The sequence below is a fragment of the Puma concolor genome, chromosome C2 (genome assembly GCF_028749965.1).
Source record: "Puma concolor isolate L17-30 chromosome C2, mPumCon1.1.hap2, whole genome shotgun sequence".
Taxonomy (NCBI): Eukaryota; Metazoa; Chordata; class Mammalia; order Carnivora; family Felidae; genus Puma; species Puma concolor.
This window is the reverse complement of record NC_141675.1, coordinates 89184678-89206866: the sequence shown is the minus strand read 5'-3', so window position 1 is coordinate 89206866 and position 22189 is coordinate 89184678. Positions and strand designations below refer to the sequence as shown.

Below are 22189 nucleotides of genomic sequence, written 5' to 3'. Positions count from 1 at the left end.
CATTGTATCCATAAAACAAGAATGAGATGACGTTCAAATAAAAAAAAAAAAAGGATAAGGAAAAATTGGGTTAAACCAAAAGCTCTTAGAAATTAAAACCATGAGGGACGCCTGGGTGGCGCAGTCGGTTGAGCGTCCGACTTCAGCCAGGTCACGATCTCGCGGTCCGGGAGTTCGAGCCCCGCGTCAGGCTCTGGGCTGATGGCTCAGAGCCTGGAGCCTGTTTCCGATTCTGTGTCTCCCTCTCTCTCTGCCCCTCCCCCGTTCATGCTCTGTCTCTCTCTGTCCCAAAAATAAATAAACGTTGAAAAAAAAAAAATTTAAAAAAAAAAAAAAAAAGAAATTAAAACCATGATAATTGTGGCACTGACTGATTGTCATTACCCAATCTCCCCCTTCTTTCTTAGGAAAAAATCCACACCATTTCATATGAAGCAGCAAAATGATCAGGTAAAAATATATTTCCTAGCCTTCCCTCTGAGAGTAGCTGGAAAGCCTAGCAAATTAAGTTCAAGGCTATACAGCTAGGAACAACACTCAATATTGTATGTCAGAGCAGTCTAGGAGGGGACACTCCTGCAGCAGGCACCAAGGTCTAGATGCTGAATCCTGCCCACTGACTCTGAAAGCGCTGGACACTGGAGCCAGGAATGCAGCCATCCTGCTGCTACCATAAGGCTTTTAGAGAGTTCCTAGAAGTCACCACTTCTTCAGGTTTCCAGTTCCCAGTTCCAGGTATAAGGAGGGCTCATCTGATTGGCAGAGCCTCAGCCTCATGCCTGAACTCTTGGATATAGGAGAGGCTGGAAAACTGTTTATCTGACATCTTCAGTTTTGAGTGTGAAAGGCTTTCTTTTCCTCTCACCAAGACTTGTAACACCGGAAATTCTTCAAACATAGGGAGGTCATTCAACGGTGGGTAGGCAAAAAAAAAAAAAAAAAAATCCACTGTAATATTGTATCCAGAAAATCTTTGTTCCCTGGATCTGACATAGAGTGTGATAAAGAGAAATTCCAGGAGTTTTATAGCAGGCTTAGAGAACAGATAGTCTAGAATGGAACAGGATGACAGCCATTAGACAAAGACAAAAAAAGAAATGAATATGTTAGATTTCTGAAGAATTCAAGCATTTGGAAAATAACATTAAGAGGCATTTGACATATCTGCCAGAGCATTTAGAGAAAAATGATGACAGAAAACCAAGCAAATAAAAAGTAAGGCAATTATTAACTCCAGGAAACAGAAAAGGTTGTACAAAAAAGGAAATGTAATCATAGTGTATGTAATATGGCTCAGAGTTAAGCAATATTTACTTAATCATAATAATATGAATACTAGCTATTAAGTTAATCAAAACTGTGATATAAGTACACTGGGGATATTGGATGAGAAGTCAGAGTGGCATAAATGTGTTAAAAGTTCATTTACCATAGAAAGTCAAATGAGGATATCTGAAACTGACATATCAAAAAATAGAAATACAAATATATTATTTAGTCACATGAAGGTTAATAAAAGAAGCAACTTTTTGGTTGAAAGTGGGATTTTCTGGGAGTGGGACTAGGGTACAAGGGATGGTATGGAAGAGTGAGAACTACTATTTCTGATTATGTTACTTTTAAGTCTACTTGGCATATTAAACCGTACACTTATTATTTTGATAAAAATAAAATAATTCTTAAAATTTAATAATGCTCCTATCATTAAAAATCTCCCACCAATTCAGAGGTAAAGAAGGAAAAGCAAGTGTATGGAAGAATGTAAAGCATTTGTTTTTAGACATCTCTTTCTACATCTGTCTGTCTTCTCATCTTTGCTCACATTTGTCTATACAGATCTCAAAAGGCAGGATAATGTAAAGAAAAGTAATAAACTTCAAATACAGGCAATGGACCTGGGTGTGACATCTGGCTGTGCAAAGTATGAGCTCTGAGATTTCTCTGTGACCTCACTGGGGCCCAGTGTCTTCATTTGTAAAATGGAAAAATATAATATCTATTTTATTACATGAAATAACATATGGAAAGCACCTAGAATGTGGAAGACTCAAAATTATAAGTTCTTTCTTTCTCTCAGAATTTCTCATGCCCTGTAAGCCTCTCTCTGAGAATCTCCCTGTGTGTTACCATGTTTGTAGATTTGAGAGAGTAAAGCAAAGCTGTGCTCCTTTGGCCATCTTTCTTCCACCCCCTCTTGCCTGGTTTGGGAGATTTATCTTTTGTCTTTTGTCCACAGACAAAACCCCCTAAGGCAGACAGTTTGTTACATTTCCACTTCTTTTGAAAGGAAAAATTGGTCTCGTTTGTGTTGATATTGAAGTTTTTTATTTTGAGAGGGAGAGAGAGTACATGAGCAAGTGAGGGACAGACAGTGAAGGAGAGAGAGAATCCCAAGCAGGCTCCATATTCAGCATAGACCCCAACGTGTGGCTTGATCCCACAACCATGAGATCATGACCATGAGATCACGAGATCATGACCTGAGCTGAAATCAAGAGTCAGACGCTCAACCAACTAAGGCATGCAGGTGCCCTTCATGTTTATATTATATCTCAGCTGAGTTTTGAGTAAAATGAAATAATGTTCAATTATTAGCCATGGCTCCAAGATCTACCATACAAGAATAAACAGAAATTTCTGTTTAAAATCACTGTAACAGAGTAGAGTTACAAATTCAGCTGATACTTGAATATAACTTTAAAAAATAAATATCACACAAAATTAACAAGGATTTTAAACCCAGCTATAAAGTAAACTGGCTGAGGACTTGAAAAGGGGTTTTGATAACTGGGTAGGTGAGGTCACCCCAAATTAGGAGTCCCTAATGTGATTCCAAAGCACTCACCTTCTCCACTTGGGCCAGGCTGGTAACTTGGCTCAGGGACAAGTTGTTCTCCACATGCTCCTCTAGACCAAACTCTTTCACTCCTGGCACTCTGTTTGTTCCAGTAGGCTTCCTGCCCCTCCCATGAGGCAGTAGGCAATCTGTCAGAGCCCTCAGCAGGTAAGGAAGCTGGGGATTTGAGGTCCAAAAGGAAGCTATCTTGTAAGGTTGACTTTGTGGCCTTCTTGCTTTTCCCCTTCTTACTTTCTGGGATCCCGTCACTGTCTCCTTGCCTAGGTTGGCTATTCTCAAGCTTCCTGGTTAGCTGGAGGAGTTGATCCATGTCTTTGGTGAATTCTAGCAGAGTCCCCTCAGAGAGGCTTTGGGCAGTGCCCTCAGAGCCATAGCTGGGAGCCTTCTGCAAGAGCAGGTGCTCAGAGCAGTGGAGAGCTCCTGTGCCCTCCCCGTGCACTGACTCAGGCACCTGGGGAAGGCTGCAGGGACCCATGGACAGAGAGAAGTAAGAGTAGTCCACTGCAATGTATGTCAGCATGAAATTGATGGTGACAATGGGGGCTAGAACATTCACCTGGCCCACAAGGACAAAGGCCATGGTCACTAAGCTGGTCAGGAAGATGGCAGCTATAGGTGTTTTATTTGGCCCTTTCTGCAGAAAGAAAAATAACATGCAAGACTGAAATTTCAGAAGAAAATCACATTATATGATAGAAACACAATTCATAATGGTTCAACCACTTGTACCATGTTCAAGTGTACCATGTACCAGTACATGTACCATGTACCAGTAAATAACTGATTGTCTATAAACTTGGGATAATAATATCCAACTCATTCCCATGGGGTTATTGTGAGAACAGAGCTAATGCACATAAAATGCTTGACACAGCATTGACACACAGTAGGTCAATACATCATGGGTATTGGTTGTATTCAGAATTATTAATATGGAGTATGGCTATATAGAACTTGGACTTCCCAAATATTTCTCCTTTGGCTTTTATTGGGGGGTTTGGGGAGTTTTGTTTTGTTTTTTGTTTTGTTTTTTTTTTTTTTTTTTTTTTTTTTTTTTTTTTTAGAGAAAGAGAGTGAGTGGGGGAGAGGGGTAGTGGGGTGGGGGGATCTTAAGCAGACTCCACACTGAGCATGGAGTCCCTCTCCAATATGGGGCTTAATCTTATGATCATTGCCTGAGCTGAAATCAAGAGTCAGACACTCAAGTGACTGAGCTACCCAGGCAACCCTCTTTGGATTTTAACATCAGTCTTAGAAATCAAAGTGGTGCAAAGTTCCCAGGCTATAATGGAGAAAATGAGCTGAAGGGAGTGGCAGACCCTGAAAGATACAACAGAATCTCTTGTGGCTGTGGTGAAGAAATTCTGAAACTAAACCTACACATGCTCACACACACACTTATTTTATACATATCTGTTATTAATGGAGGTGGGTATGGTGACCTTCAGGAGAACAGGAGTAGAAAATATGTGCTAACTCCATATAATTTGTCACTCCACAGAAGCTGTTCATCACACAGTCACTGACATGGTTCTTCAGCCAAAAGCACTGGACACTTCTTGGTCCCCATCTTCCTTGCCCTAAGAACTATATTTGACCCAGCTGATCACTTCCTGTTCTTTGAAAGACTTCCTTTGCCTACCTTCTCCTGACTTGCTTCCCTCATTGTCTGCTCCTTCTTAGTCTCTATAGCTAACTCCTCTACATCTCTGAAATATTTATTTATTTATTTATTTATTTATTTATTTATTTATTTGGTTTATTTATTTGGGGAGAGAAAGCATGAGTGGGGGAGGGGCAAGGAGAGAGAGGGAATCCCAAGAAGGCTCTGGGCTGTCAGCACAGAGCCCGATGTGGGTCTTGAACCCACAAACCATGAGATCATGACCTGAACCAAAGTTCAATGCTTAACCAAATGAGCCACCCAGGCACCTCTCTCTGACATCTACATTTAAAGTAGCCCAGAGCTCTATCCTCAGACCCTTTCTTTTCTCTATCTATACTCCCTTCCTAGGTGATTTCAACCAGAATCCTAAATTTATTTTTTTTTAATTTTTTTAATTTTTATTTTTGAGAGACAGAGTGTGAGTAGGGGAGTAGCAGAGACAGAGGGAGATACAGAATCCAAAGCAGGCTCCAGGCTCTGAGCTGTCAGCACAGAGCCCAATGTGGGGCTCAAACCCACACACTGTGAGATCATGACCTGAGCCGAAGTCAGATGCTTAACCCACTGAGCCACCCAGGTACCCAGAATCCTAAATTTAAATACTAGCTTTGTGCTCTTAACTCCCATATTTGAATCTCCAGCCTGAAATGTCCCCCTGCAATCCAGACTTAAATATTCAACTGTCTACTCAACATTTCCACTTGATGTTTAAAAGGATCTCAAATGTCCCAAACCAAACTGCTGACCCCCTAATCTCCCACCATCAAATCTACTCCTTTTGTAGTCTCTGTCTCAGAAAACAGCTGCTCAATCCAGCAAAATTCTTCATGTCTCTTCTCATTCTCTTATTCTGTCAGCTTCACCCTCAGATATACACAGGATCTATACACTGGTCCCACCTCCTTTACAGCCAGCAGTCTGCAAGGGGAGGGGAAGACACATAAGTCATTTCCAGACCTGACCTGTGAACCTCCCACATGTGTTCTTTCAGGTGCATTTCCCTTTTCTGATGGTCAGAATAGAGTGCAGCCTTCGAAGTCACAGGATGAAGACAGCAAAGTCATCAGCCTGAATCTCAGAGGGCCAAAGCCCCTGTTGACCTGAAACACCTGCCCAAGAGCTTTAGTGTAAAATTCTGGGGGGAAAAATAAGAAGTAAAAGTATGCTTTTACTGTCTTTGGCAATTACATTTTTGGGTAAATTTGCTACAGCTATTTAGCATACTCTAACAATAAAACTACTAAGAATAAAGTAAGTACTTAGAAACTAAAGAGAATGTAAAAGGAGGGTGCTAGGTGGGCTGAAGGAAATGCTAATGGTCCAGGCCAAGATTTTGATGAGGGCAGGTTGTAAAGTGTTTTAAGGGTGGAATATGAACTTCTCCTACCAAAAGACACCATAAAGAAATGAAAAAAAAAAACAAGCCACAGAATGGGAAAAGATATTTGTAACACATTTAACTGATGAAGAGCAATCCAAAATATCAAAGAATCTTTACAAAATAATTAGAAGTCAGACAACCCACTAAAAAAGGAAGTGAGCAAAAGAATGTCTATTAAGCATAGGAAAGGTACCCAACTTCATTAAGTAATCAAGGAAATGCAAATTGAAACCATAGGAAGATCCCATTAAACACCCACCAGATTGGCAAGAACTAAAAAGTCTGATAGTGTCAAGCATTGGCACAAACACAGAGGGATAGGAACGCTTATCCGCTGCTGATAGGGGTCAATTAGTACAAGCACTTTGGGAAAAGAGTTTGTTGTCTAGTAAGTGAAAATAGACATGCCTTATAGCTTAGCAATTCCAATAACGGGTATATAGTCTGGAAGACCTTTACATGTGAACCTTTCTACTAATATAAGAATGTTTATTGTACTGTCTGTAACAGTCCCAAATTGGAAACAACCCAAATGTCCATCGACAGCAGAATGGATAAATAAATTCCGGCAAGTGAGGAAATGCTATATAGGGATGATAATAAACAAGCTGCTGCTTCAAGCAAAAATGTAGACAAATCTCGTAAACATAATGTTGAGGGAAAGAGGCATGCCACATTTATACAAAGTTTAAAAACAGGCAAAATTAAACAATTTTGTTTAGAGATGCATATGTAGGAAGCAAACCAGGGGTCAGCAAACTATGGCTCATGGGCCATCTGGCCACCATCTGTTTATGTATGCCCATGAGCTAAGAACGGTTTTACACTTTTAAACAGTTGGGGGGAAAAAAATCAAAAGAAGAGGAAGATTTCATGACACACAAAAATTACATGAAATTCGAATTTCAGTGTCCATAAAAAAGTTTGACTAGAAAACAGCTACACCTATCCCCCAATAGACATGTCTGTGTCTGTGGCTACTTTTGAGCTACAATTGCAGAGTTGAGTAGTTGTGACAGAGACCATAGGGCCTGCAAAGTCTAAAGTATTTACTATTTGGCCCTTCTCAGAAGAAGTTTGCTGACTCCTGAGTAAAGCCTTGAAGAAAGCAAGGAAATTATTATCACAGAAGACTACAGGTACAGAGAGGGATGGGGCTCTGACCAGAGAAGGCATGTGGAGCCTGGAACATTCATTTCAGTTATTCTTCAAAACTTCATATTGGGGTGCCTGGGTGGCTCAGTCAGTTAAGTGTCCAACTTCAGCTCAGGTCATGATCTCATGGTTCATGGGTTGAAGCCCCAAGTCGGGCTCTGTGCTGACAGCTCAGAGCTTGGAGCCTGCTTCAGATTCTGTGTCTCTGTCTCTCTCTGCCCTTCCCCCACTTGCACTCTGTCTCTCTCAAAAATAAACATACAAAATTAAAAAAAAAAAAAACCTGTTCATATTGGTTTTATGCTCTTTTCTATATGTTGAATAGCTCTCAAAATTTTTTTAAAGTTTATTCTCTCCCCCATTAAAAAAGAAAATGTGCTAATAAAATTTAATCATATGTAAAGAAGCTTTGGGGAGAAAAAAACTTCAAAGTTAAAAGGCAAGTGGCAAACTAGAGAAAACATTTGTAATATATATCACAAGGAGTTAACTTCCCCAACAAAAGAAGAGCTTCTAGCAATTGAGAAGAAAAAGACCAACAATCACAGGATATATATATGACTCTAAGAGGAAACGATCTCCAACCTCATTCATATAAGAGTAGTGCAAATCACGGGGGCGCCTGGGTGGCTCAATTGTCTGACTTCAGCTCAGCTCATGATCTCACAGTTTGTGAGTTTGAGCCCCACATCGGGCTCTCTGCTGTCAGCCTAGAGCCCATTTTGGATCTTCTGTCCCCCTCTCTCTCTGTCCCTCTGCCTCCCAAAATGAACATTTAAAAAAAAGAGAGAGAGTAATGCAAATCACAAGGATCCTGAGATGCCATTTCTCACTATACAACTAGCAAAAAGTCACATTTGACAATGAACTGTGATTGCTAATAATGTGGTACCTGGGACCAGAGTGCAAATGGCAGTCCTCACACACGATGTCCAAATATGTATAAGTATAAACCAAGCTAACAAACAGTTAAAGCAAATATGTTCTATCTTCCTTCCTTTGCAAACACACCTTTAGGACAATGGGGAAGACCAGGTTCAAGTTTAGAATTGTTGTTCTCCTCAGGGTTCTTCAGTAGAGGATGGCCACATACAGCCACCAGCTCCTAGCCCACCTCCTACCCTTCCCAGACCATACTGTGGGGGCCTCACACCTACATGTGGACTCCTGCCCATACCCAGGTCCTAAAAGGACAGGCCCAGGGAAGGGGCCCTCGCAGACCCTGGATGTGGGTTGTGGGACATCCGGGCAGAGAATTCCAGGCAAGAGTGCAAATGGTCCAGTGCAGCACATGTACACCATCCAGAAGAGGGGTCTGGGATCCAGTGGGCATGTCCCCTTGATCTCATGAACTCCTTATCAAGGACCAGAACCCAGAACAGAGTCTATAAAGCAGGGTCTTTTGGCCTGAATCTAAGAGTGATGCTGACTGTCAGGAAGCAGGAACTGTTATACATTCCTGGTAGAAATACAAAAATCATACAAATTCTATGAAAGGTGTCTTGACAATATCTATTAAAATTAAAAATACATTTTGTTGCAGCAAACCTACTTATGAAACTTTATCCTACAGATATACCTGCACATTAAATAATTACACACACATACACAACATTATTCCTTGTAGCACTGTTTACTGAAAGCCACACATGGGTCAATCCATAGGAAACTAGATAAAAACTATGGTCTATCCACCCAATGGAAAAAGAATGAAAAAGTTTTCTTGACATACATATGAAAAGTTGGACTTCCAAGTTATATTAAATGAAGAAAAGCAAGGTATAGAACCACATGTTAGAACACTATAGTTGTATAAAAAAATAGAGAGGATTCATTAAAAAAACTAATAAAAACAGCTACTGATAGGGCATGGGTGCTGGTGAAGAAAGAGATAATAAAAGAGTCATGATAGGAGCAAAAATTCTCAATGTATACCTTTTATATCTTTCTTAGTTTTGAGCCCTGTGTATACATTACCTAATAAAAATACATGAAATTAAAGTAAAAGAAAAGGCATATGCCACATAGAAGGTACAGAGATGAGAGTCAGTGCTCCCACCCAGCCCATGCTGGCTGATGGGTCAGAAGTGGAGGATGGTAAGGGAGGGCTGGTGACCCTACCTGAGAGGGGTCTGGGGTGGGAAGGGGTTGGGGGAGGGTCTCTGTGGTGCTCCAATAAGACAGAAATGAACTCTTTCTCAGTAAACCACATTATTGGGAAGTGGGGTTCTCTCTCTCTAACTCTCTCTCTATATTTCTCTTTTGTCATCGCTTAGGTTTTAGGAATGTCTCATTCTATCATTTCGTGACTCAACCAAGCTATATTCTGTCGGTGAGAGTTTGAGCCATGATGACTGACAGGAGGCCCAGAGGCCCGAGGTATGGGAAATCATCATACAGCAACCCCAAAGGAAAGGCAAAAATCAAGGGCAGAGTTTGAGCTGCAAGGTCCAGCTCCCCTCCTCACCAAGAGATTTTTTCTTCTATGCTGAACTGAGAGGATCCCAAATTTATTTTTATTAAAGGATGTGACACTCCCTTTCCCTGTTGCTCAGGGTCCAAGATGCCATTCTGTCAGTTAGCTAACCCAGTGCCAAGGGGTTCTGGTGGCTATGACATTGACAGATGGTTTGTCCAACTGGCTCCACCCTAAGGCTGCCAGAGGACAGGAGAGAACAACTCTGCATTCTCATTTCTCCCACTCTGGAGAACTTGACCACTGGCTCTAATCGGAGAGACTTAAGCAATTTATTGGCTGATAATCTGGTTCGCAGCAAAATGTACATTTCTCAAAAAAAGGATCACTCACCCCTTTCCCCAGACAGGCCAGTGTGGGAATCACTTTCTCCTGGGCAATGCACTGCAGGATCCGGGGGGCTCCATAGAGTCCTCCCATACAGGAGGCCAGAGATGAGATGTATAAGCCCAAAAGGAACAGGAAGCCCACCAGGGACACCTGTATAAGGAAGCAATTTCATTACCTAATGCCAGAATATGCTTGTCCCTTTCTGTTCCCTAGCACCATCTGCACCCCATCGATCATTAGTCCTCTAGATTCAGCCTCTCGGATATATTTCCAATATTCCCAACTCCATCCCATTTCATTCATACCGCCACTATTTCAGTTTGGCTCACCATCACTTCTTGTATGGATAACATAGAGGTTCTCAAATTGAGCGTCCATCAGTCTCAGCTAGAGGGCTTGTTAAAATACGGATTTTTGATCCCCACCTCAGAGTTTCTGATTAAGCAGTTCTAGAGAAGAGCCCAAGAATTTGGATTTCTAAAAAGTTCCCAGTTGATGCTGATGCTGAGGGTCTGGGGACCACACTTTGAGAACCACTGGCCAACTGGCCTCCTGCCTTTACGTTCTGTCCACTCTGAATTATCCCCAAGCCTCTGCCAGAGTGACGTCTCTAAACTCAAACTCGATCATAATGTCACTACCATAACAATATCAATGGCTTCCCAACACCCTGACATTCTCGGCCCCTTCCTGGTCTGTGACCTTTGTAGCCCCATACCCCACACACTCAGAGTCTTTGTCAGAATGTTTCCCTGCCAGCTAACACCCTCTGTCCACTCCTAATCTACTCATTGTCTGTCTGTTAAACCCAGTCGTGCTTCAAGACTCAGCACAAACCTCCTTTCCTCCATGAGGCCTTCCCCAAGCCCCTCACAGCAGCGGCTGCTCCTCAGGACCCCGTAGCACCTCAGTGTAAGGTGAGTAGCACCCTCCCACACAAGTGGTCCCAGAGGCCTCATTTCTGTAGGGCCCCTATCTTGTTCATCCTAGTATCAGTGCCAACACAGAGCTTCGAACACTGAAGGAATGAATGAGCTCCATGACCCACATGGCCCACAAATCACCAACAGATAGACTAAGAGAGGGCACAGTTGTTCTGCTGGATGTTGACTTGCAAAGATCAGTGCTACTGGCCATGCAGCTGTGTCACAGGCTGTCAGGAACTGCCCCCCCCTCCCCGTCCCTGCCCTGAGCTGGACCTCATCTGTACCCAGCGGGAAGTCTGTTTTCTGATTATTTGAGATGCCCATCTTCATTCTACTTTACCATAGGCATGGTGGCCAGAACTGTATGTTCCAAATGCTCATTTGTCCAAAGATCACAGATGGGGTCATCTTAATTTGCATGGTTTTGTCACACCCTTCATGATGAAGATTCTCCACCTCACTTTTTATGTCCTTGCCTTGTCAGTTCACTGGGTCAGTGGCATCAAGCTACATGGAATACTAGTCCGTGGCTAGACCTCTTTCCTGGCTCATAAATTATCACAGGAAACCTGCATCAGCCAGGATTCCCGATTAGAAACAAAATACTTTTAAAAGAATATATTTGTAGGACACTGGAGGTTCACGGAATCATCACGAAGCTGAAAGATCATGCTCAGAAAGGGCAAGACCGAAGCCTGGAGGCACAAGCTGGACTCTGGAATGGGAACAGTTTGACCAGGATGCTACCAGCACCCTGTTTCCCTGCAGATGAATTCCCACTATCCCTTCACTGTTGTCCCATTTATTACACTTGGAGCATCTGATGGGTCTAAGCTAGGTCACATGCCCTACTTAGGCCACAAAGGGGCAGGCAAGAGAGCATCTTGTCCTTCGGGCTTCTGTACTATTAATACTAAGTGGGGCTCATCACTCCCTCCAAGATCAGATATAGGTGGAATAACCCCCAAATGGTCAGGGATGCCAGGGGCCTGATGAACATAACTCAGGTCCACTGCAGAGCCTAACTTGAACTTCATTTCAGTGTGGATTACTTTTCCCTAAATGTGTTACCTCATCTTATCCCCAGAATCTCTCATGTCTATTTTCTTCATTATCACAGGTGTCTATGTCTATTCTACCCCCGCTCTTCTTACCATTTTATAACTAGAAGAAATTAATATTATCTAATGTTTATCCCTTTTTTTTAAGTTTATTTATTTTTAGAGAGACAGAGAGACAGAGGGACTGGGCGAGGGGCAGAGAGAGTAGGAAAGAGAGAATCCCAAGCAGGCTCCATGCTGTCAGTGCAGAGCCCAATGTGGGACTTGAACTCACAAAACCGCAAGATCATGACCTGAGCCAAAACCAAGTCAGATGCTTAACCAACTGAGCCATCCAGGCACCCCTCCCATCACTCTATTTGTATATTCTGACAGCATTTGTAATTTCCACCCTGGGTTGTAGTCCATTACACTCATGGCTTATCTTGCAGTGCAACATAAGCTCCTGTGTCTCATGCATCTTGCCCCTGCCCCTGCCCCACCACACCTAACAGTCTGGCAAATAGGCTCAGCACATGCCCATGGAATTCATGAAGCTTCACGACTTCACTGTGACTTGTGCCCTGGATGCCTCACAAAACTGGCAGATAAACTGGCTCCATTATCAATCTCTGATCCATTCTGAGATGCAATCCTTCACCTCTAACCTTTGTTTCTGTCTTCTTGACCAAATGCATCCTGTATTTGCTGGTTTTAAAAATACATAAACTCCATGATGAAATTTTATCAAAAGCTTTATAGAAAATCTAATTAGTAGTTCTCTGATCTGGCTATACCTAAGAATCACTGCAGAAGTTTTGCTTTATGAGTGTAGGGTGGGGCACAGACATCCTTGATGTTTCCAAAACCCTCCAGATGATTCTAATGCACAGCCAGGGTGGAAAACCACTGGGCAAGGTGCATTGTACCCACCACGCTGTCCTTTCAGAGAATTCTCCAGGAGACGTAGGCATGGTATCTCCTTGCAGAAACTGTATTGCTTCTTATCCAAAAGATTATATATATTTATGTTAAAAAAAATTTTTTTTTATTGAAAGCCTGTCCATTTACTCAGATTGGAAATGAGATTCCCTAATCTGGCTTCCTCCTAGTGTGGGGCTGACCTAGGAGCTGGAGTCTCTGGCACCAGGATGCCCATCTTTGGCCAGCCTTCCCACAAACACTCCCTGGGATTCCTGCAGGACCTTTGGGCTAGGGGTAGGAGAGGGGACTGTCCAGGTATAGTGACTTGTTATGTCCAATGTATCAATTGTGTTTACAATGGTCTGTTCACTTGATAATCCTTTTATATAAAATTTTTATTGGGGTGCCTAGGTGGCCCAGTTGGTTAAGCGTCTGACTTCGGCTCATGATCTCACAGTTCCGGAATTTGAGCCCCGCATCAGGCTCTCTGCTGTCAGTATGGAGCCCACTTTGGATCCTCTGTCCCCCTCTCTCTCTGCTTCTCCCCGGTTTGCTCTCTCTCTCTCTCTCTCAAAAATAAATAAATATTTAAAACAACAAAAAAACCTATTATTCTGATTATTCTGTCAATTTTGCTGAAAAATGAAATGTCTCATGTCTGGATGAATTATAAAAACTCCATTCTATTTCTCTCTCCCATGTGCATCCTATTTTGTCCCCTCTATCTGCCATCCATCCATCCTTGGAAGCATTCACTGAGGACAGGTTATGTACCTGGCACAGTGCTGGGCACAGGGTAAGACTTTTGAGGCACAGCAGGAAACCACACAGCTTTGCTCCCAGCCCTTGGAGAATTTAATCACTGTCTCTATTCATACAGAACTACAGACTTGCTAACTGTGCCAGTGGAGATGGAAGTGAGCATTTATTTGAGCAGATGTGTGTCAACAGTTCTTTATGGGGGGAAAAAAATCACCCCTCTGTCATACACCTGTTTGAGCCATCACAAAAAATTCTGTCTTTCCAACATATTATCTGAGGTGGGAACTACCCTAATTTCTTTCCTCAGTAACTACTGATAAAAATCATAATTCCATCTCTCTGCTTTTCATATTATATCCCAACTCCCATTGGAGCTTCACTAAGAAATCCCACCTATCCACTGGCTGCTCCCTTCTCCTGAAGGATTGGATTCAAAGTCATTTGCAGGGTGCTCATTCTGCCTCATCCAATTCCTATGTGCCCTTGATGTTACTCAGGAGTATATCCTGAAACCCTTTATAATCCCAAATTGCCTCACAGTCCCCTAGTTTTCTCTCACATCAGACATGAGTTTTCTAATACGGACCCTACACCACAAAATGACCAACAACTCAACTTTCAGTCAAGTTTTCTCTCTCGCTTCATAGCCATTTTCCATCAGGAAATAAAGATGGCTTCACTTCCTGAGAGGCAGTTCTGTGTCCGTGATGGGGAGCAGAGGGCAGCCAGGATGGGCTGGATGGTGGATACTCAACAGCTGACAAGGCTCCTTCACCAGCCGAGGGCCCTGCCCCACCCCATCTTGCCAAGCACAGCCTGTACCGTGGGCACTCAAGGTCCCTCTTGAATACATGAAACCATGACTGCCAAATCTATGGATACCTCATTTTTAACAAAGATGCTTTTGGGGTACTTTTCCTACTTAGTTTGTTCTTATTTTGCTAGATAGCAAGCTCCAGGCTTCCTAAAGTACTTGGTCTTTTGGATGTTAATAAACATTTTTTTTCCTGAACTGTATACAAGTTTATTCTGAAACAATTATTTAATCTGTTCAGTTTTACCCCTACTAATAACTGATCTTTATACAACTCCTTTTCTATAACTGAATAATATTGGGATTGATATTAGGACTGACTTTTTTTTTTTTTTCCTATCCTGCTAAATATGCTGGATTTGTAGGGGGAAAAAATATGCCCCATCTATAAGGTTATCCCCATAAGTAGTGTACAGAGGAGTCCAAATTTAATAAGCACCTACTATGTACCAAGTATTGTGCTTTACATAGATTACCTCAGAGCCACCACAACGTACTAAAGGTTTTTTAGAAAGTGTAACACTACAGAGACTAACACCCAAAAGCCAGGAAAAAGTTTCGATGGGGCATGGATATAAAACAAAAAAGAAACTTCTTAGAGAAACTGTAGGCTGGGAAGCCAAATAATTAGAAATAGATCTGAGAAGCTGCAGGAAACCCAAAAAGAAACAGATGAACTGACCAGCTGCAGAAAGAAGGCCGGGGCGGCCAGCAGCCATTGAAGGTAAGTGTTCTGGCAGAAAGCACCCGACAGAAAGACAGAGACGTGCCCTGAGGAGCTTTGAGGGAACCAGCACCAAGGGGAGCAACCTGGAGGCCTGCCCTGGTCTGTGCCCAAAGGGGAGACCCTCAGGACACACAGACCAGACTGAGGAGGATTTGCTTCCGCGGGGGCCAGAAGAGCTCAGAGACGGGCTGGCTCAGAACCCAGGCCATAGCTAAGACACGAAACCGGATGAACAGTTTACTAAAACCAGGTGAGGGTGGTGAGCTGGGTCAAGTAACCACGTGGGACACTGTACACTTATACCCTTCCATTCTCCAGGCAGTGCTAATAAAGTTGTTTGTGGCCCAGCTCACTGCCTGAGTATGTGCCTGCTACTGCAGCTGAGTCAGTCCCAAGGAGGAACACCGAAAGCCAAAAGGAAGAAAGCCAAGGTTCAAGGCTTCGAGGGGGGGAAAGTCCTGTGTGATCCCCTTTGTAGGGGGTAGGCTTTGGGGAGCAGCAGCACACCAGAGTGCCGCCACTTTAGAGTTGCCCTGGTGGGTTCTGCCCCTGTTGACCTACTTGCTGTGCCAGCCCCTGTTGGCTGCTGAGCACCAAGAACAGTATCTTTCCTTTCTTTTAGGTTTTACAACTGTCTATTCTAAGACACAGTCTATTCCTCTCCAAAAAATGAACTCTCCACCTCTCATCCTGATGTGTGCACAATGTCATTCCCACAGATCGTTGCCAAGCGCGGTTTAGCAGGTGCCCCCGGCTGGCTAAATGCTTGCCTACCTGTTCAATGTCTGGGACAGGTGGCATTCCAAGCAAGCTTCCCCAGTTCATGTGTCTATTATTAACAGTGGGATTTCCACCCACAAAGGCTTTCCCGTGCTGTCCATGGAGATGTTTTTACTTTCTCATTGTAGCCTTCCTTGGATACAGGCTGCCTCCCATCCCACATACCTGTTTTTAGTTCTTTCTGCAAAGGAGGGGAAGGAGGGAGAGAGAGGAGCCCCAGACCAGGGGATAATTTGCTGTGTTCCATCCAGATAAGAGCCTCAAATGGTTGAAAGGACCTCTGTGAGGGAATCTACTAGAAAGAAACCAGCTTTAGAGGCAGGCGGAGCTAGCCAGCTAGCTAGCCACTGGCAAGTTGCAGACAGCAGCAGGCAGATTCCCCAGGTCAAAGGATCAGCTGTTCCCGGAGGCCTTTAATTCCTCTGATGCAGCCAAGCTTTTCATTCCACAATTAGAGAAAAGGCCCCTTGGAGGTGAAATTCAAGATGGAAGCATGCATACAGTTAAACATGAGGGCTGTAGATTCCTTCCCTGAGAGCAAACCTCTCTCTGGGGGTTTAAGACCTTGGTCCCTGGAAGTGGGGTGACAGTCCTCTCATTACCTGAGCAGCTCCCCTCTTTTAAAACCTGCTTTCATAGTCAAGTCAAGACCCCTGAAAACATAAGTCATCTTTACATCGTGACCTACGTATCTTAAAAAGAAACATGTGCTAATGTGGAAACCAAGCCCAAAAGTAGCTCAGAAGAGAAAGTTCAGAGTTTTCTGCCCCAGGCTGCCCCAAGGAGTGGCCAGTGGCCCTCCATGAAGACCAGCAAAGTAGCTTTTGCCGAGCCTCACACCAGGAGAAAATGGTACTTTCTCCCAAAATAGGAGCAGAAACACTCAGAAGTTAACTAAGAAAACTTTCCTAGCCTACTAGATTTCTCTGATAACTAACAGGAATCTCGGGGTCCGCTCATCCTCTAGGAACTTAAGGGAAGGTAGGAGTTTTTGGGGATTTCCAGAAAAGCATATGGGAATCTTATTCTCCTAGGTTCTAGAGATGCCAAATGAGTGTCCTTGACTGTCACACGACCTCTATCCTGTAAAGGGCAGCTGTGGAACGTGAGGAATTTGCTAACCTTCTGGCAGGCGGCGTGTACAGCTCTTGAAACAAAGACATTACGGCCAGATCAACCCCAGCCCACCCCTGGGAGAGAACACAGAGTCAAGGTCCTCAGAGGGCAAGGCGGGCCTCACCCTGGTGTTCTGGACTCCATCCACTTAGCTGCCTCTTTTCTGTCCATCAGCCTCCTCCTTTTACCGGCTTCCTTAGAGCAGCACTTTCTGCTCATGGGAGGAGGTGAGGCTTTTGGCAAAAATGAAGGACTGGTTGAGCAAAGGATTTTTGCTGATGGTATCCTTTGTTTCTGTCCTGATTTCTGACATGAAGAGATGGTTGTGTTCTATTGTTTAGTCACCTGCATGTAAGTGCCTTTCCAGGGGCTGTTATCTGTTTCTAGGGATCTATAAGAAAAACCTCTACCTTTTCCATATTTTTGCCCTTCTTCCCCTGCTACTTCAGCCCTGGGCCCAAGACTCTCTGGATTCCTAGGCAGGGCTGCAAGAGGGAGGTAGCCATTTGTTATGGGAGCAAATGAACGAACCAGCAGACTGAGCCCTTCAGCAGTGCTGGACTCACCCACCTTTTCCGCTATCAGGAAGTCATAGCGAAGGGCCTCTCGGGTGCAGACAGCGCCCAGCAGGAAGACAAATACGATGTACAGAAACCACCTGCAAAAAACCCCAAGAGTGGAGCAGAGCTACATCCCTGACTTCGGCCAACCCCATCCCAACCCACCCCACTCAGCCCCTGGGTCCCGTGGGGACTTGTCTCAGAAGGAAAGAGAAACGCCAGTCATAAAGCCTCCCTCGCTTGTCTGAGGGGGCTTTCAGTACTCTTTCTCCTCTAGCATCTCTTGCCAAAAAAGTGTATCATTGTTTTGTCTCTGACATCAAAGAAGAAAAACACACAAAGTGTATTGGGAGTGGGGAGCGAGAGGCCCCACTGACCTCTAGGTTGCCGGGACTCAGGCAGGGTTGACGGGCAACCCCCCAACCCCCCTTCGTACCCCTGAAGAACAAGTACATGATCTTTCAGGCTTCTCGGTCCTGCTGTTCCTTGGATCCCAGATGATAGAGAGCCGAGCCAAGTGTGAAAAGGGCAGCAGTGACCTGGCTCTGCCCCCAGGCACCCTGCGACCTTGAAAAAGTCACATGATCCCCGCAGCCTCATTCCCATCTGGGCAGTGAGAGGATGGGCCAAAGGTTTCTCCAGGGGCCTCCCAGCTATGACCTCCAAATGAGGCAGGGTTCTTTCTTCTCTTTCCTTCCCAACACCCCATGTATGCTCTGTTGTCTCCATTCTCTTCCCCACGCACAGCCATATTGAGCACAAAATAGACTGAAGTGATGGTGCCACTATAATAAGCTAAGAGCACAGTCAGCATTTGTGAATATTTTTTTTTTAATTTTTTTTTTCAACGTTTATTTTTTTATTTTTGGGACTGAGAGAGACAGAGCATGAACGGGGGAGGGGCAGAGAGAGAGGGAGACACAGAATCGGAAACAGGCTCCAGGCTCTGAGCCATCAGCCCAGAGCCTGACGCGGGGCTCGAACTCACGGACCGCGAGATCGTGACTTGGCTGAAGTCGGACGCTTAACCGACTGCGCCACCCAGGCGCCCCCGCATTTGTGAATATTTTAACAATATCATGGTTGAAATAATACGGGCACTTTTAACTTCTCAAGACATTGTCATGTCTACCCAGTGAAGGCAGAGAAGCTTCTTTCTGTAGTACTGAGAATAAAACAGAAGATTCTAGAAGGTCAGAAGCAGACCCGAGGCCACTCAGTTTGCTCCTGTGGGCGGCACAGTGTGAATTAAAACCCATGGAGCCTGACAGCCTTGGAGAGGTGCAGGGGAGGCAGGCCGGGTGAGGACGGTTGGGGGGGCGGGGTTGGTAAGGAGAGCCTACTATGTGTCTTTACACACAGTATCTGCTCCACAGTCTCTGGGGCACATATATTCTCATTATCTCTACTTTCCAAGAAAGGAAACAGAGGCTCAGAGAACCAAGTAAAATGCTCAGAATCACACAGCCCCCCAGCAGCAGAGCTGGGATAGAAATCCCAACATGTCTGATTGCAAAACTCTTCACCTTTAAATTCCTCCCAACGATCCTGGAAAACCAATGGTTAAAAAAATCCCCAAGTTCAAAATGGAAGTGGGGGAGGAGGAGGGGCAGGAGGCTGAGGAGAAAGGAAAGAAAGGATTCCTCCTCCTCCCGCATTCCCAGGCAGGGGGTATGAAAGGGCAAGCGTCTGAACCCACCAGACGTGAATTTTCCAGCCCGCTGAGTGTTAAAAGGAGAACTGGAATATGAAATAGATTGGCCACAGTTGGGGCACTCTCAGAACAAAAGGGGCAATCCCCTCTTTTGCCTGGGGTTTTCTCTCCCTCTCTCCAGCTGATTGCCATGAGGGGAACTTACTTACGAGATGCCAACAGCTGCTATGGAGCCCAGGGGGATGCTGGCAGTGGGCTCCCTGAGGTCACCCCCCATGTTGAAACCAGCCATGACTCCTGAAAGACACCCAGACAGGGGAGAGGGGTGAGCAGCGAACTCCACTCCATGAATCGCCTTCTCTTCATCAGGGCCCTCTCCTGGAAGCTATCCCACGGCAAGCCCTTCCATCTGTAGTTCTGGCAACTGAGCTTCTCAATCTCCCCTGGCAACTAGGGAGGCATCCGTGGGGCATGAATGGGACCTTTGTGGATTGGATGATGCTTGGGAGGAAAGCCCTGCTGGCCACAAAAGCATCTTATGGTGCAGTGCAAAGTAATGAGGGTGAGTGAGGCAGCTGGCAGGCTGCACAAAGGTCCTGTGGCCACATACTGAGCTCTGCCTCTACCCACCCGCCCCCCCCCCCCCCCCCCCCCCGCCAATTCCCTGGGGAGACTCAGCCTTAGCAAAGCACCTGCTTTCCCCTCTTCAGCAGAGTTCCTTGCTTCTGCTTCCCACTGACTACACTGGGGTTCAGGTGTCCTGGGGGGCAGGTTGCATCCAACAGCCAGAGCCAGAGACCAAAGGGCTCTAAGCAAGTTCTAAAGAACAATCCTGAGAACAGTCTAAAGAACTGAGTCACAAACTCCTCTTCATTATTGCTTCTATTCCCCAACCACACTCATGAGAAGTCATAAATTAGTCATGATGGGGAGGGAGGGCAGTGTGGGATGGGGAGGGGGGACATCGCCTCTGTCCATGCTCACACACAGAAGAATGCAAAAGATGATGTGTTCTGAACATCAAAAGCAGGTCCAGCCCACAAGTGCTCTATAAGTCCTGGTCAGAAAAGTTTCACAGAGGGATGGGTGCATCTCCAATGTGGCCTTGCAGGAAGATTTACATGGGCTTAGGGACAGAGCTGGGTCTAACCCCATCATTATGGATTTATGAACACTTTCAACCTGCCAGTGCCTGTGCTAATGCTTTCCATGCATTTTTTATTTTGCTTTATCCTCACAACAATCACATCAGAAAAGTAGAATTATTTCCCCCATTTTATAGAAAAGGAAACTAGTGATCAGAGAGGTTAATTAAAATAGCCGGAGGTCACACATTTAGTAAGTGGGAAAGCTAGGATTCAACCTCAGTCACTCTGACTCTGAAAATTATGCTCTTACCCACCCCCCACCCTCTATAATGCTTGTTGGGGGAGCTCAGGTGAAATGGAGTGGGGTGAAGGTGTGGAACCAGGGAGCTAATGAGGGCCTATTTCAAAGGGTGCCCTGAATGGGGGCCCCACACTGGGACTGAACATGGGTTGACCAGCAATTAATTCCACGACTGGGACTTTATCCTCAGTAAATGGTCAAGGACATGAGTACAGATGTAGCCAAAAATGTTTATAAATGCTTGTCTATAATAGTGAAAATGAGAAGGAACCTAATGTCTACAAGTAAGGGATTGGTTCAATAAGTGATGATATGGGGCGCCTGGGTGGCGCAGTCGGTTAAGCGTCCGACTTCAGCCAGGTCACGATCTCGCGGTCCGTGAGTTCGAGCCCCGCATCAGGCTCTGGGCTGATGGCTCAGAGCCTGGAGCCTGTTTCACATTCTGTGTCTCCCTCTCTCTCTGCCCCTCCCCCGTTCATGCTCTGTCTCTCTCTGTCCCAAAAATAAATAAACGTTGAAAAAAAAAAAAATTTAAAAATAAAAAAAAAATAAAAAAAAAATAAAAAATAAGTGATGATATGTCTTTCAGTAAATACCAGGGCTCTGTGTTATCAGAGATATGTTGTGACATGGAAAGATATTCAAAAGCTATTGTTTCATTTTCAGACGCATATTAGAAAACATATATGGCATGATCCCATTGTTGTAAAAAAAAAAAAAAGGCAACAGATAAATTTATGCATAGGGAAAAAAAAAAAGGAACCAGGACATGTTTTAAAAATGTTAACAATGGGGGCGCCTGGGTGGCGCAGTCGGTTAAGCGTCCGACTTCAGCCAGGTCACGATCTCGCCGTCCGTGAGTTCGAGCCCCGCGTCAGGCTCTGGGCTGATGGCTCGGAGCCTGGAGCCTGTTTCTGATTCTGTGTCTCCCTCTCTCTCTGCCCCTCCCCCGTTCATGCTCTGTCTCTCTCTGTCCCAAAAATAAATAAATGTTGAAAAAAAAATGTTAACAATGTTATTTCTGGGTGATAGAAAACAGATCATTTTTTATATTATTGCTTATACATATATATATTTCTCAATTTTCTACAGTGATCATTTTGAAACTGGGGAAAACAAATTTTTAAAGGGCTTTTTGTTTTCAAACCACACATTAGGCACCTCTTCTTTCCTCCTGTTTCTCTTCTTCCCAAAATCTTATTAAAAGGGTAGGAAAGGGGGAAATGCATACATGCCTCTAAGAGGAGGATTGGGATGGGGCATCAGCCATAAGTAGACGAAAGATTGCTACAGATGTCTGGAACACAGAGAATGGCGAAAATGACACAGAGTGAAAGGGAAGGAAAAGAAAGCCTTAGAAAACTTCTCTAGAGGATCTGAATAAACCCGAGGAAAACCAGGGCTGTTAGTGTGGATGTTTACACCCAAAGGAAGCCCTCTTCAAGAACTAGCTGTTCTCACAAATCTACTGCTGTCAAGTTGCCTGTGAAGGAAGAGCCCCTTTAGGGAAACAGACCTACACACACTACAGCCAGGAATCCACGCCAGCAACCAAAGATTGCCAGGGGTGTGATGAAAACCAGCAACAAATACACAAATACATGCATGATAAAAATAGAACAACCTGGGCTG

The 22189-nt window shown here is 44.4% G+C and overlaps 1 protein-coding gene across 5 annotated transcripts in view; it reads right to left on the bottom strand.

Moving 5' to 3' along the window:
- SLC12A8 (solute carrier family 12 member 8) overlaps nucleotides 1–22189 on the bottom strand; it is a 141290-nt gene that overhangs the window by 22348 nt on the left and 96753 nt on the right. For all 5 annotated transcript variants that reach the window (XM_086675176.1, XM_086675177.1, XM_086675173.1 and 2 more), the window contains exons 7-10: nucleotides 19378–19465; nucleotides 17525–17612; nucleotides 9869–10015; nucleotides 2846–3491 (exon numbers count right to left, since the gene is read on the bottom strand). In XM_086675176.1, coding sequence (XP_086531302.1) covers nucleotides 2846–3491; nucleotides 9869–10015; nucleotides 17525–17612; nucleotides 19378–19465 — 969 coding nt within the window. The remainder of the gene's footprint in view (nucleotides 1–2845; nucleotides 3492–9868; nucleotides 10016–17524; nucleotides 17613–19377; nucleotides 19466–22189) is intronic.